This window comes from Hydra viridissima, unplaced genomic scaffold (genome assembly GCF_058129835.1).
Source record: "Hydra viridissima isolate aposymbiotic clone 2 unplaced genomic scaffold, HvirCarnegie_v1 scaffold_5, whole genome shotgun sequence".
NCBI lineage: Eukaryota > Metazoa > Cnidaria > Hydrozoa > Anthoathecata > Hydridae > Hydra > Hydra viridissima.
The window spans coordinates 10,573,217-10,586,924 of record NW_028324304.1 but is presented as its reverse complement, the minus strand read 5'-3'; the positions used below and the strand labels follow the sequence as shown (position 1 = coordinate 10,586,924).

Below are 13,708 nucleotides of genomic sequence, written 5' to 3'. Positions count from 1 at the left end.
TTCTTTTTCTTTCGTTGGTCTGATATTCCCAATTTTCTATGAGTCCCCTTCTCCTACTACTCCCATTTTTTTAAATGTTAAAATTTAAACTATCAAAAAGGATTACAATCTTTGTATTCGTAGCGTTAGAAAAGCGCTCAACAAAGTTACAACAAGATTTTAATAAGTTGAGTTCTCCGTGAAATGGGAGCAGCAGTTTTGGTATTTACTAACCCGCAAAAAGTCTGTTTAAGAAGTGAATTATTTGATTTAATTCTCACAAATCAGATATTTTACCTTAATACTTACTGTTTTACGGGGATGGATGCGGTAACGGAGAAAGAAGACGGTACTGGGTAATTTTCAACAGGGGAATGAAGATGACAACAAAGTTGGAGAGTGGAAGGAACAAATGAGTATAGCGCTTATAGTCGACTCCCTGGCTACAGGACATGATTATTAGTGAAAAATGTAGACACTTTCTTGTATTTGTATTTAAGATTTGACATTGAAAACAATCTGTTAAATATTAATACCAGAAGTAACATCTCAATAGTTATTAACATTCAATTGTTATTAACTTTATTTTTAAAAAATTGTCTGCGCAGTATCACAAAAAACTATTTCTGGCGGAAACCTTTTAGTCTAATTATCGGTTTCGCCAAAACTACTGGATTATACTCGGGTTTAGGCCTACCTCTAGTCCAATTTGCATCGTAAAAAAAAAATCTTTCAGCAAAATATGCAGCAAAAAATCTAACATTAATAACCTTCGTTTCACAAAATTCAATATAGTTGTATCAAATTTGAAAAATTCATTTCCATTACCAACCCACGGACGTAAAAGTACAAAGTGCAAAAATTCTTGGCCGTGTTTTGATCAAATTTACGGTAATTTTTACGGACTTTGCGGAGTGACCTCCTTTTGAGGGATGTTTTAGTATCTCAACCACTGACTTTAATATAATTTAATTTCTATTGTTTAAAACAAAAGTTTGAAACAATACGCAACGAGCATGGCTCGCAAAAAAAAACAATGGGTTGCACGTCCATCTCTTATAAGTCCATGGTTAAGAGGACTTACTGTGTTTCATTTAAGGCCAGTTTAAGCCGTTGTTGCGTTAAAAAAGTTAGTCGTTAAAAAAAGTTAACAAATAGTTCTGCGAATGCGTTACGCGTGCGCAGTATGATTTAAAAGCGTTCGTTAGGGAATGAAATTTGGCGTTAAAAAAGTTGCATCGTTTCGTTAGGGTATGTAAAATATTAAAAGGTAGTTTATACTTTTATTAAAAATGGCTGTCCATGTTTACTAAGTTGCTGAATTCATAAGCTTTACGGCGCTACTCGACTTTCTCCCCCCCCCCCCCCCTAATTTTATGATTGATTCTGATAGAGAATTTTATGCTGATTCAGAAAAATATAAAAACATGGACCTGAAAATCAACGGAAAGTGCTCTAATTCGAAGTCAAAGTTGTAAAAAATCCCACTAAAAACCCTAATAATCGCCATTTTGTAAATAATAAATTAATGAACTTTTAGCTGACAAAAGCAATACATTAATAGCATGGTTTTTACGTTAAAAAAGTCGTTAAAGTATGTTTACCTTGCGCAATTTTTTGTGGCAATGAAAATAGCCGTTTTTTGATTATTAGAGAATAAACTATTTTGCAAGTAATGTACTATTGTAATAAATTTTAAAAAAGAATTCAACAGTTTTTTTTTCCTAAAAGAAGAACTTTTGAAACTCAGTTCATAGTTGTTCTATCACATGTAAAATTTAGAAAATGTAACCTTCAAACCGTTTTTTTTAATAAAATAAACCAGCGTATGATACAATAATAATTATTCATCAATTTATCTACATTATCACATTCTAAGTTTAACCTTTATTTGAAATCTTCTATTAATTTCATTTCCTTATAACACTTTCGTTATAATAGTTTAAAATAATAATGCAAAGGCTAATTGAAACCAGGTCTGTTTATTGCGCAATGTAACGGTAATTAATTTTCGTTAAAAATGAAAGGGTTTTGAAAAAAAATGGCGAATATTAGGGTTTTTAGTGGGATTTTTTACAACTTTGACTTCGAATTAGAGCACTTTCCATTAATTTTCAGGTCCATGTTTTTATATTTCTCTGAATCAGCATAAAATTCTCTATCATAATCAATCATAAAAAAGGGGGGGGGGGGGGGAGAAAGTCGAGTAGCGCCAGCTTTACTACTGATACATGGACCAGTAGTTCAAATGAAAGCTTCATGAGCCTGACAGGTCACTGTTTAGACAATACATTTAATCAGAAAACTTGTACTTAGAGTAGCTCTATTTCCTGAGAGGCATACAGCAGCAAATATTGCTGAATTGACTGAAGATATTATGGCTGTATTTAAAATATCACCTTCAAAAATTCATTTAATAGCTAGAGATAATGGTACAAATATTGTTAAGGCTGTTAAAGATAGCCCATATGATAGTATGGCTTGTGTTTACACACACTTCAACTAGTAATTAATGAGTGTATTTTTGAACAAATAGTAGTCAAGAATGTCATTGCAAACTGCCATTCAATTGTTAGGCATTTTAGCCATTCTCCCCAAGCCTGCCATACACTTAAAGCTCTTCAAGAAGCAAACAACGTTCCTAAGCAAAAACTTATTCAAAATGTTCCAACATGGTGGAATAGTACCTATCATGTTAGAACAAATTTATGAACAGGAAACCTCTAACCATATATGCACTTGAAAATGGTAAGCTTCCTTCATTAAATGCAAACAAATGGATAATTATTGGATAATTTAGTGTTTTGCTAAAAAATTTCCAAAAAACAACAGTTCGCTTGAGTGAAAGAAATTCTATTGTCTCAAATATTATACCACAGATACAGCTTTTGAAACATTTCATTAATAAAGCTTCAATTTATGACAACTGATTTAACTTATTCAATTGAGAATAAATTCAAACAATATACTGATAACTATAACATCATCTTGTCATCATTTCTTGATCCCAGATTCAAATCAAAAATGTTCAAAAATGAAAACACCTTCTCAGCTGCTAAAACATAACCATTCAACTTATTAAAACCCATGAAAATATAAAAAACATCAAAGTTACTGAAAATGATCGGTCTGCAGCTTGTGACATTGAAAATATTGATTCAGAATATGCAAATAATGGTACAGTACTAAATGAATACAAAGATATAGTAGAAATGGGTTTTGACAATTGCTTTGAAGAACTTGTAGGATTTAATTCTAAACAAATCTGCCAACCACAAACTTTAATTTCAAATGAAACTTTATTAAACGAAATTCAACTCTACTCAAATGAAGACCTTATTCACAAAAAAAACGAATCCTTTGTTGTGGTGGAAATCACAGAAAACTAAAATGCCACTATTAGCAAAGCTTGCTTTAAAGTATTTAAGCTGCCTACCATCTTCTGTGGAGAGTGAAAGACTTTTTAGTATTGGTGGAAATGTATATACTGCAAAGAGAAATAGCTTAACAGGAGCTCATGGTGAAATGCTAATGTTTCTGAACTAAAACATGAGAAATTAAAAATATTTGATTTTGTCTCTTCAGCCTATTTTTTAAATAAACAAATTTTAAAATAAAAAAACATTCAATGTTTTTGTCTTTGAGAGAACTGGTTAAAGTATCAGTGTCAGTATAATTCTTTTAGAAGTGAGTATCTATGTTCTATTTTTTCACAAAATATAATTTATTTAGGAGTTAAAAAGCTTTGATACTATGAGGAGGTCAAATGAAAAAAAAAATGTCATGAAAAAAGTTTAACTTTAAAGAATTAGAAAATTGCGGGAAAAAAAAATTTGGAAAAAATAATTGAAACTCTGTTTTTGAGCTATAGCTCAAAAATAAAAAAGAATGTCTCCCAATGCCTTGATCAAAATTTCAAAGCATATTCTGTTGTGGATTTGAGGTTTGCGCAAATAAAAGAGTATTGTCAACCGGGGAAACTTTGGTCAGTTTTGGCAGTTTTTCTTAAACATCTCTGAATCTTATTAACTTTTTTACAGCTTTCTCTTTTGGTAAAAACATTATAGGTCTTGGCTACAGGGCTCTATATTTATTTATTTCATTTTTTTATTACAAATGTTTTTAAACGCAGATAAGTGGCCAATGTTACGCCAGGTTTTCATGTTTGATTAATAATACCCCTGCTATGGGGTAACATTGGTCACTTTGGAGTTTTAAAAAATCATCAGTTCTTAGAGAAACATGAAAAAAACATTTAAATGGACAAAAAATTTTGCATCAATGCTCCCTGTTATTGTGCAAAAGTCATTAAAAGTCATTTTCTAGTAGGTCATCATCGTCATCTGAGGATGATGACACTTGTTCAACTCTTGCCCTTTTCTTGTTATTCTTGGTGTTATTGTTATTCTTTGATGTGGTAGGAGTTGTGTTATTCACCAGATCTTGCGGTGTTATGGCTTTGCCAGGTGTGATCTTTTTTCTTCTGGTGCAATTTGTTTTTCCATCCTGTCCAAAATGTTTCACTAATAGACCTGCTATAGCTTCATTGAATACTTCCTTAACAGTACTACCGGTACCTCCTCCAATGTCTTTGTTAACCTGTGGCAAACGCTTCATGACCATTTCTTTATCGTAGGGAAATATTCCACTAGCCTTGAAGTCAGATGTCAAATTATCGCTTTTCAATTGACGTTGCAGTAGAGCAAGAAGACCGTGGAACTGATTTTTCGGTATTGATTCTTTGATGCCCGATTCCCTTCGCCAATTTTCCAGTATTCTGCGCCATTCTATCTTTAGCGGAAGGAAAACAGCAACATCTAGCGGTTGAAGCAAATGGGTAGCATTTATTCCAAACTGTCGACTAGCCTTTCTCACGCTCATTCTTCCAGTTAAACATTCTTTCATAGCATTGGATAACGTTTCTTGACTGTATGTAGTTGCATATGCTCTTGAACCAGGCTTTCGCTTATATTTCCTCGGCATTTTCACCGGCTAAGAATCCAAATGTTTCAATAAATGTATCAGAAATGACAAAAACCCCAAAATAAACTCAATGTAGTCCACGAAGTAACTGCTATATTCACAAAAACTGTTGATATACCAAAATTGTTGATATAAATTGTTGATATAATAGTTGATATATATATTGTGGTATCTCTAACAAAATTAAAACATGCAATCTTTGTTAAACTTTAGGAATTTAAAAAAAAATCAACAATTGACCAAAGTTACCCCGGCGACCAATGTAACCCCGGTTGACGGTACCATTTTGAATACTTTTTTAACAGACGAACTTTTTTAACGCCTTACGGCGTTAAAAAAGTTATAATTTATTTGCGCACGCGCAGAATTCACAGTTTATAAACTTTTTAACGATTAACTTTTTTAACGCAGCACCGTCATTAATACGTGTTAAATAAGACAACTTTAAGACGTTTTAAATAAAACGACTTACTGTGTTTCATGTGAGACCAGTTTAAGACAACTTTAAGATGTCTTAAATAAGGCAACTTTAACACGTCTTAGATAAGACGACTTACTGTGTTTCATTTGAGACCAGTTTAAGACATCTTTAAGACCAATTTCAAGTCCTCTTCAATTTGTCTTTAAGACGACTTGTTGTAGGGTGGGTAGCAAGCAAAAGTCTATCTTCGAAAAAGGCTATACAACCAAATGGGCTGAAGAACTTTTTTTTTTTTGTAACTGTAGCACAAAATACTTCTCCAATCACATGTAAGATTGAAGACTATAATTGTGAAAAAATGTCTGGATCATTTTATGAAGAAAAAATACAAAAGACAAAACAAGATGTGTTTAGGATTGAAAAAATATTGAGAAAAAAAGTTTTTTCAACATTCTCCTTCTGCCAATGGCCGGGAAAGTTTTTTTCTTATTCTGCATATGGGCGGAGAGACTTTTAAGCAGTACCCTAGGTCATTATTTTTTTATCTAAATAATATAAGTTACCACATCAACATGCTGAAAAACAACTTTTGATTGGAGCTTTACAATTTAAAAATTTATAATTAGGAGTGCTTCAAGCTGAATTTAATGACTAAATAAAAAAAAACTATTTTCGCTAAAGTAGAAGTTCGGAAAGACAAGTTTTTCAATTAGACATATAAGAAACTTTTTATTAATTTTTAGTGACCTAACACATTTCCAAATACATTTTCAGCTGAAAGTCTAATTTCTGACATTTTTTGAAAAAGCACCTGCCAAAATAATCTGAGGATAAACGATATTGTTGTTTTATTTAGACAGTTTTTCACAAAGAAAGCTCTGATTAAACTAAACTCATAAAAATGAATTCCCGCCAGGATCGGCAGTATTCACATGAATATTGAGTTTCCACATAAATATTGAGTCCTAAAAAAAGATTGCTTTAGCTTTACAAAAAACTGTCTATCCAAAACCTTATTTGTACAAAATGATCCTAAACTTTATAGCTATGTATATTGGAGTATTAGATTTAAAAACTTGAGTAATAACGTTTTTTTGCAACTAGGTTAGTCGGTTCTTTGAAATTTTTTTATTAAAGCTAACATATCTTTTTTTTTACATAAAATTTGAAAATATAAAATGCTCTTTATTTTAAACAAAAAATTCGTATAGTTTACAAACTACTTCAAAGTATAAACTATTGCTTTAAAAAACTCTGGTGTATTAAGATTGCGTCAACTTTAAACTGATTGCTTTAATTCTGTTTTCATGCTGCGCATTGAGAATTCTTCCCATTTAGCATATAAATTTTCGTTCATTTGTCAATAATTAATTCCTCAAATAAACTTTTCTAATTCAGATGTATCACTGAGCTTTTTACTTCCATTTCATCAATAATTAAATCATTAAAATAAATAAAACTGTGCATCACTGAGTTATCAAAGCACTTTTTCTGATGATAAGTGCACAAAATGTGTACCATCATCTAGAGACAAACTATTTGAGATAAAATGTTGTGTCATTGGTAACATTTCATTTAACTTTGTTTAAGATTGAAACAATAATTATGTTATGGGATATAAACTTGATGTTACTGTTTGATCTTTATAATCAAAATTTTTGGTGAACAAAAATTTTAGGTAATAATAGTAACACAAAAATGACCGTTAATGCATACCTTATATGCATATCACTTCTGATTGCGAAGCTAACCAATGTGGAAACAAAGTATAGCTACCCAATAAAAAGGACAACATCTCCATATTCTTTCACAGTGTATCAAAACAAAAAAGTAAATGATGGTATAAGAAAAAACAAAGAGGAAACACACACAAGTTATCAAAACTGCGTTTCTGTTTGTTACAACAATATTAATTGGTGCAAATCAATAGCAATTAAAGTCTTAAACATTTCCTCCTTCTATTGTCAGTTTTTCGATTATATTCCGATAACTTATATATCTGATGGAGCTTTTTTTATTTCTACAACACCAGTAAGTTCATAATTTACACAAGTGGTATGCATGCATGTACAGTAGCGTGAAAAGTCCAATTTCTTTCAAATTTTCACTGGAATGTCAAAAAATTGATTATAATTCTAAAAACAAAAGAATTTTGACTAAATCTAAGCAATGTAAGCTCAAAAGTTCATTTTATTGAAATAAGCGCGTGCAAAAGTATCCGGGCAGAACTAAAATAATAAAATTCCAATACCTTTGTTGGTTTTAATGTTTCAAAACGGTAAATAAAACATAAGGTATTTTTAATTAAAAAAAAGATTATTTTGAATATATTTTAAAAATGACAAAGCAAAAGTATACCAGTTTAGTTGTTAAAGAAGCGGTATTGCGTACAATTAAACAAGGTAGAACTACAAGAGACATAGCGGATCAGTTTAATTTAGGAAAATCAAGCGGATGTAAGTAAAAGATATAAAGAATGAAATAACAATAGAATCTCTCTAAAGTCAGGAAGGCCTCGAATTACATCTGAAAGACAAGATAAAATTTTAATTTGGGCCATAAAAAATGATCCACACAAAAATGCTGTTTTGTTAAATGCTGAAATGAAAGAATTTTACAATGAAAATGCAGCGTTGACACAACCAAGCGTCATTTGAGGTCTGCAAATCTAGTTGGAAGACGTCCTGAAAAGAAACCTTTTATTTCTTTAAAGAATCTAAAAGCACGCATGAGATTTGCAAATGAACATTTGAATTGGTCAAGAGAACAATGGTCGAAACTACTTTTTAGTGATGAATCTAAATTGTTTGGATCTGATGGTGTTAGATATGTTCGTCGACCAAAAGGCTATAGAAACGATCCTAAATACCAGCTACCAACAGTAAAGCACGGAGGTGGAAACGTTATGGTCTGGGGTCACTTCAATAGAGATTGTGTCGGTCCTATCCATTTGATTGATGGCAAAATAGACAAAAATATGAAAAAAGATATCATTAAGGATCTTATGCTACCACATGCTAAAAACAAAATGCCTAGAGGACGGTTATTTCAGCAGGGCAATGACCCAAAGTACACTTCAATCCTTCTTAAAAACATTTTCAAGACCAAAAAAATTCGATAAATGGAATGGCCTTTGCAAAGTCCTAAACTCAATCTTATTGAACATCTATGGGAACACCTTGATTGACAAATTTCAGGTCAAAAACCAACAAGTAAACATGATTTATTTAAAATTCTGAAACAAGAATGGGAAAATATTGATACAAAATATGATTATGAGGTTTGTGGACTCAATGCTAAGGGTTTTCCAACGAAGTATTAAAGAAATTTACTTTAAATTACAAAATTTCTAATTAAAAAAATTTTCAAAGTAAAAAATCTACTTCAAGTATTTTTTTTTTGCCCGGATTGTAATCAATTTTTTGACATTCTAGTGAAAATTTGAAAGAAATAGGACTTTTCATTCAAAAGTTATCTCAAGTTATGCGCTTGTCCGGTTACATTTGCACGCTACGTATTTATGTATGTATGCATGCATGCATGTATGTATGTATGTATGTATGTATGTATGTATGTATGTATGTATGTATGTATGTATGTATGTATGTATGTATGTATGTATGTATGTATGTATGTATGTATGTATGTATGTATGTATGTATGTATGTATGTATGTATGTATGTATGTATGTATGTATGTATGTATGTATGTATGTATGTATGTATGTATGTATGTATGTATGTATGTATGTATGTATGTATGTATGTATGTATGTATGTATGTATGTATGTATGTATGTATGTATGTATGTATGTATGTATGTATAAATATGCACATGATGCACATAATTTATAAAATTTACAACTCTTTTCATAGCCGAGGTGTTCGCGCAGCTGCAATTTAACGTTGAACCCTTGCGGAAGTTGTGATTGCAATCCATCTTGTTCTGCAGATAACCGGCGTCAACATATCTGTAACTGCACAAGAGGTAAAATTGAAAAAAAAAATTTCTTTTACTAAGCACTGTTTTTTCTTTTTAACCGTTATCAGGATTTTGTTTTTCAAGAAACTTTTTGCAAATGGTTTTTAAGAGGAAAAAGTTTTTTTAGCTGCAGGAGTAGCAAAGAGTTGTCAGGAGCATTACGATCGTGGATTCATTAAAACAGGAATATTCCAAATCAATCCGCATGATACTTTGTTTCAAACAGTATGCGAAATGGAGAAGATTGAACAACAAAATCCAGGTTTCTAAACCCATATTATTAAACATAAAACAAGGATACAAAAATACTGTTATAGGAATGAACAATCTAATAACATGAAAAACCCTTTTGTTACTTGTTCTTTGAGTTTAAATTTAGTATTTAATGTTTACATATATTATCTTTAGTTATAGATTATCAATGTGATTTAAAAAACATAGCGGTAAAGTATGCAGTTTATCAATCGTTCACAATGTATTCAACATCTTACTGCTTTGAATGGTGCGTAAGTCGCAGGGAGCAACACAGCTATATTGACATGGTTCTTTATTGGCAAACAGGTTGTTCATGCGTTGATTATTATAGTACGGAGTCTTTTGATTATTATCCCACCAGGTTCTATACAGGATCATACTGTTATATAGGTACGTTTTTGTTGATGAATTTTTTCACATGAAACATTATGCAGTCTCAATCATGGAACCAAATATTCAGTCAATCTTTTAGTATCTGATTACCACGATCATTTAAGTTAAATAGCTCTTGCTTAAAATTATTGAAAACTTTCATGAGAAAACAATCTGCAAACTATAGAAACTGATTATGTTAGTCTACTTATAGAGACTCACTTGAAGTTCACTATTTTTTACATTAATTTAGCATCAAAATTAATATCTATAGTCTCTTGTTATGTTTGCAAGTCCCTTTCAATATATGATTTAATGTAACTACAGGAGTTAGTCAATACAGTTGATATCATATTCAGATGCTCTTAAAAACATACTCATTCAACTGCAATCTTATTTTTCGGTTGATAAAAACTTTATTTTTTTATCTTATTATTTTGGTTGATATTGTGAGGGTGGGGATTTTGTTAAATAATTTTATCTAAATATTTTATTTTAGTATGATTTAGAGAGTGATGCAGAGTTGTGAGACAGAGATAGTGACAACAAGGGTGTGAGTGTGGAAGTAGCACAAATATAGAATGTAATGTAGGTTTGTCAGTGTGTAAAGCTGATATGGTCAAAGCGCGGTGGGAGCCTTAGACTGTTCAATAATAACTATAAATAATAATAATAATAATAGTAATATTAATAATAACTAGCAAAAAGCAACCCGTAATACAGGTTATGGTTGGTCTGTTACTGAATTTAGTGGCTGTTTTCCACAATTTAAAGTTGCGAAACCTTAACTATGCCCTTTTAGAAAAACGCCTTAAAATTGAGAAAACTAAACCATCGGTAAAATTAAAATAAAAAGTATGCGGAGGTAAAATAGTTTACCAATTATTTAACATTATTTGAGTAATTTACAACTGACATAGGTCATATCAGTGTAAGGCAGAACCATTTTCCTCGACATTACTAAGTTCAACACAATACGTTTTTAGTTACTGACACAAAATAATAACACTTCATCATGCTTTAAGTTGACGAAAAAGTAAAGCTAAATTCTTGTTATATCTTTTATAACATGAACTCTAATTAATAAGATTAGTATAAAGCGAGCGTAAATTATACATGATTTATTAATTTTTTGGTATCCCCCTTGATACATGTTTCTTTAAAAAAGGAAATTGTCTTTAAAACGTTAAGTGCACACAACTAATTAAACTTATTAAAAATAACTGAACATTTGCCATTACAGTATATGGCACTAATCTGACCATTTTTATATATGCCCTCTTTGTTTCAAAAGTTTTAGTAAAGGACCTCTCTTCCCCGTTTTTGCCTTAATGGTGGTCAGGAGAATAGAGTTATTTTTATTAAGAGTAATCAAGTTTTTGATGGAGACCTTTTACCAGAATAATAAAATGTAAAACAATGATTTACATATATAAGAACTTTTTCTTTTTAATATATATAAGAATTTAACATATATAAGAATTTTTTCTTTCCTCAAAAGTGTTGCAAATGCAGACTAAGCTAATTAATTAGTTAAACACCTTACAAAATTTAAGTAACTTGATATTTGACAAATGCGCAAAACTACAATTATAACCCCCCCCCCACCCCGTTTAAAAAGATCCCCAAAGTTACGTACAACAAATAATTAGGCATAAAATAGAGAAGATTTTTAAAAAATTGAACTAATTGCATATATTTATATTATTTTAACTGACAAAAGTTTACAATAAAAGGTAACCAGCTTTTTTTTTTATTAAATCATATAAATGTGTCAATCGTAAATCTTAAAGAAAAAAAAAAAAGGAATTATGATACCATAATTACAACAAAAAAAAAAAAAAAACCACATAAAAACTGAAAATCAATTTACCTATTTATAATAACCTATTTTGACATGGCAGTTAATATAAACATTTATCAAAAATGTAACTATAAAGTTTAATTTGAAGTACAAAAGGATTAACAATACTAAAAAAAAAAAAAAAAAAAAAAAAAAAAAAAAAAAAATTCAAATTAAGGTACAAATTGCATTTTTAGCATAATGTTGTCTTGGCTTTTAGTAAATAAATAAAAGCAGTAAGTTCCAATAATGAAACTACCTATTATTCATTTTTAACAATAGTTACCAACGTGAAGGTGTCTATTGTTAAAAATGAGTATCAAGACAAAAAATCACAACAATAACACATAACAATAGAATATATACACCCTTGATCCTAAAATCCAGCGAAAATAACAAACCAAATTAAAATATGAAAGGCAAAATTAGAAAACCAATTTAAAGTTAACTATATTTTTTTACTAAACATATAAATACATAAAAGTATATTTGTTTTTATATTAAATATTAGTTATTCAATTACTTCTAATTTAAGACATTAAAACACCCTAGATTTAAAATTAAGGTTTTAAATCTAGGGTGCTTCACGAAATGTTTCAAGGACAATACCATTAACAGACATTTCAAGGACATACTATTAAAGTTCTCCCAAGATGTTACTTCTTTTGCTTGCAAAAGTAAAAGTCTAAGAAAAAACAATTCTCCAGTTGGATTAACTTTACACATTCTTACTATCACCTTATTACCACCCCTTTGTCTAACCTTCCATTTACAACATTTTTCATCAAATATAAAATGATAAGGAATGTCCACATACAAATAGCAATGTGCTCTTTCATTTTCAGATAATGTTACATGATTTCTAACCAATGTAGCACATTAAGGGTTGTGAACCAATTGATTATGCCAACCAGCATCACCCCTCAGAAAAAATAGAGGATAAACCATAGGATCTAAGTTGGCAGAAATACTTGATATAGTTTTAAGAGGATGTCCTCTTGGGTAAATAACAACTTCCCTGGAACCAGGTGGTGCACCATCTTCACCAACAAATACAACTGCAACTTCATTATGTGAAGGGAGATTATTGCAACTTAAAGCGAATATAGCAATTTATGCTGGAACATCATGATTCCAAAATATTTATAGCAAAATCATGTAGTAAACAGCGCTAAAGACAAAAAATCAAATTGAGATAAAATAAATTGTATATAAGGCAAAATTATTTGTATTGGCTTTTAGTGAATGATTAAAAGCAGTGATTTTTAATAAAATTACTTATTTACCATTTTTAACAACAGACACCAACATAAAGATAAGCTAAATGTCTATTAACTCAAAAGATAACAAAAAAACATCACAGCAACAACACACAACAATAGCACACACCATAAGTTATTATAATATGTATATAATATAACTTAAGTAAGATAACATTCATATATAACAAAACATAAGTAACAACATTACGCAAAATGTTATTAAAATACATTATTATGTATTTTTAGAATAATTAATAATAAAGGCTTGAAAACAGCTAGACCTAAAGCAGTAACAGTTTGACACTAAACACTATCGTGTAACCCTCTGTTAAAAGTACATCACTTAGCTGGCAAAGTTTACAAATCTTGCTCTACATGTTTATCAAGTCACAGCACTTTGAAAACACGGAAACAACATAATGTAAACATATGTACCAACTATAAAGACAATAAATGTGTTTAAATATGTATATAAGGTTAAATATATACTATATATACATATTTAAACACATTTTTAAAACAATTATATAACACATATTAACACATACAAACAATAAAAAAACACTTTACATCATTACAAAAATACATTGATAAAACAACTATAAAGCAC

The 13,708-nt window shown here is 30.1% G+C and overlaps 1 protein-coding gene across 1 annotated transcript in view; it reads left to right on the top strand.

Annotated features, from left to right (window-relative positions):
- Positions 1 to 6,868: 6,868 nt before the first annotated feature.
- Positions 6,869 to 13,708, top strand: part of LOC149888590 (uncharacterized) — a 63,250-nt gene continuing 56,410 nt past the window's right edge. The window contains exons 1-4 of the mRNA XM_090089097.1: positions 6,869 to 7,414; positions 9,261 to 9,372; positions 9,494 to 9,628; positions 9,775 to 10,011. Of these exons, the coding sequence (XP_089945223.1) occupies positions 7,082 to 7,414; positions 9,261 to 9,372; positions 9,494 to 9,628; positions 9,775 to 10,011 (817 nt within the window). The 5' untranslated portion in view covers positions 6,869 to 7,081. The remainder of the gene's footprint in view (positions 7,415 to 9,260; positions 9,373 to 9,493; positions 9,629 to 9,774; positions 10,012 to 13,708) is intronic.